Genomic DNA, 1,572 nt, shown 5'->3' with positions numbered 1-1,572 from the left:
TCTCTCTCTCTGTCTCTCTCTCTGGCTCTGTCTCTCTCTCTCTCTCTGTCTCTCTCTCTGGCTCTGTCTCTCTCTCTCTCTCTGTCTCTCTCTCTGGCTCTGTCTCTCTCTCTCTCTCTGTCTCTCTCTCTGGCTCTGTCTCTCTCTCTCTCTCTCTGTCTCTCTCTCTGTCTCTCTCTCTGGCTCTGTCTCTCTCTCTGTCTCTCTCCCTGGCTCTGTGTCTCTCTCTCTGTCTCTCTCTGTCATCTAAAGGGACAGTTCATCACATTTTCCTTCTTTTCGTTGTCTGTCCTTATGCATCCAGAGGTGCAGCACAAACATCTGGACCTGACTCTAACTCCAGGGTCCCTTCATCCTTTAATATGTCCAGTGTTACACCTGTACACACCCTCTGTTTTTCACAATAAAAGCCAAAGCAGACACACAGCATTATAGATTATAGATTATAGATCCCCCAGAGCATCATGGGAACTAGAATAAATAAAATGAAAGGAGGACATATGATGATGATATTAATGTGAACTGTTTTCAATGATGGCGCTACATGTCTGTCTGCAGAGGAAGATCATGTGAGATAGCTGAAAGGTCCAGAACAGACCGGAGTGTGTTACATACGTCCATGAGCGCAGCGTTGATGTAGTTGGAGCTCTCTCCATCGATGGTGATGAGGAACGGCAGGCAGCGGTCAGGAGGCAGCACGTCCATGCAGCGGTTCTTCTCGTGGTTTCTAGGCAACAGAGCAATGCTGCAGTCCTCCACGCGCAGTGTCGGCGTAACCATGTTCAGAGTCTGAGCACGCACACACACCGATCAATATCAGATCAATAGCAGGTCAATACCCATAACACAATCAATCAATAAGTGACAGTAGAATCGGTCTAATTAATAATTAATAAATCATTAACTGGTCCAGTTATAAGACATGAACTGACTCTCTATACACTTCATTACTGACTTATTAACATGTTTATTAGTGAGTTATTAACATGTTTATTAGTGAGTTATTAACATGTTTATTAATGAGTGAGGATCATTTATTAATAACGACATCTATAATTACACATTTAATGGATTACTTTCATTTATTAATTAAATTATTTTCATTCATTGAGATAATAAACGGTGGATGTTTATTATCTTTCATTAGTGATTCATTAACATTAAGGAACAGCTGATGGTTTATTTACATTAATAATATTAATACCTGGTGACTTCATTAGTTAACGACTCATTAAAGTGTAGACCAGGTGTAGACTTCAATAATTACTCATTAATACTGATAAACCTACAGCTCTTAATGTCTAATTAATTCATTATTAATGAAGCTGATTAAATATGAATCAATAATCAATCACCCTGAACTCCTCTTTGATCTGACTGGAGTTGGTCTGAGGATCCAATCGGTTCATCTCATAATAAACTGAGCGCAGCTGATTGGCTGGGATCGCAGTGTCGCCACACAGACAAGCCTCCAAGATGGCGTCATGGATGAAGACATACTGCTCCTGGTGGACAGACGGGGGAGATGTCTTTAGAGAGGAACTCATCATCCCCCCTCAATCCCCCTCACCC

At 41.5% G+C, this 1,572-nt stretch overlaps 1 protein-coding gene across 1 annotated transcript in view; it reads right to left on the bottom strand.

The window, feature by feature from the left end:
- Positions 1-1,572, bottom strand: part of LOC111644946 (receptor-type tyrosine-protein phosphatase mu-like) — a 101,682-nt gene that overhangs the window by 5,976 nt on the left and 94,134 nt on the right. The window contains exons 32-33 of the mRNA XM_087170317.1: positions 1,356-1,505; positions 616-789 (exon numbers count right to left, since the gene is read on the bottom strand). Of these exons, the coding sequence (XP_087026443.1) occupies positions 616-789; positions 1,356-1,505 (324 nt within the window). The remainder of the gene's footprint in view (positions 1-615; positions 790-1,355; positions 1,506-1,572) is intronic.

Source organism: Seriola lalandi, unplaced genomic scaffold (assembly GCF_002814215.2).
Source record: "Seriola lalandi dorsalis isolate HSWRI2012SDOR001 ecotype SW California unplaced genomic scaffold, Sedor1 jcf7180002054945, whole genome shotgun sequence".
NCBI classification, from domain to species: Eukaryota; Metazoa; Chordata; class Actinopteri; order Carangiformes; family Carangidae; genus Seriola; species Seriola lalandi.
This window is presented reverse-complemented; position numbering and strand designations above follow the sequence as displayed.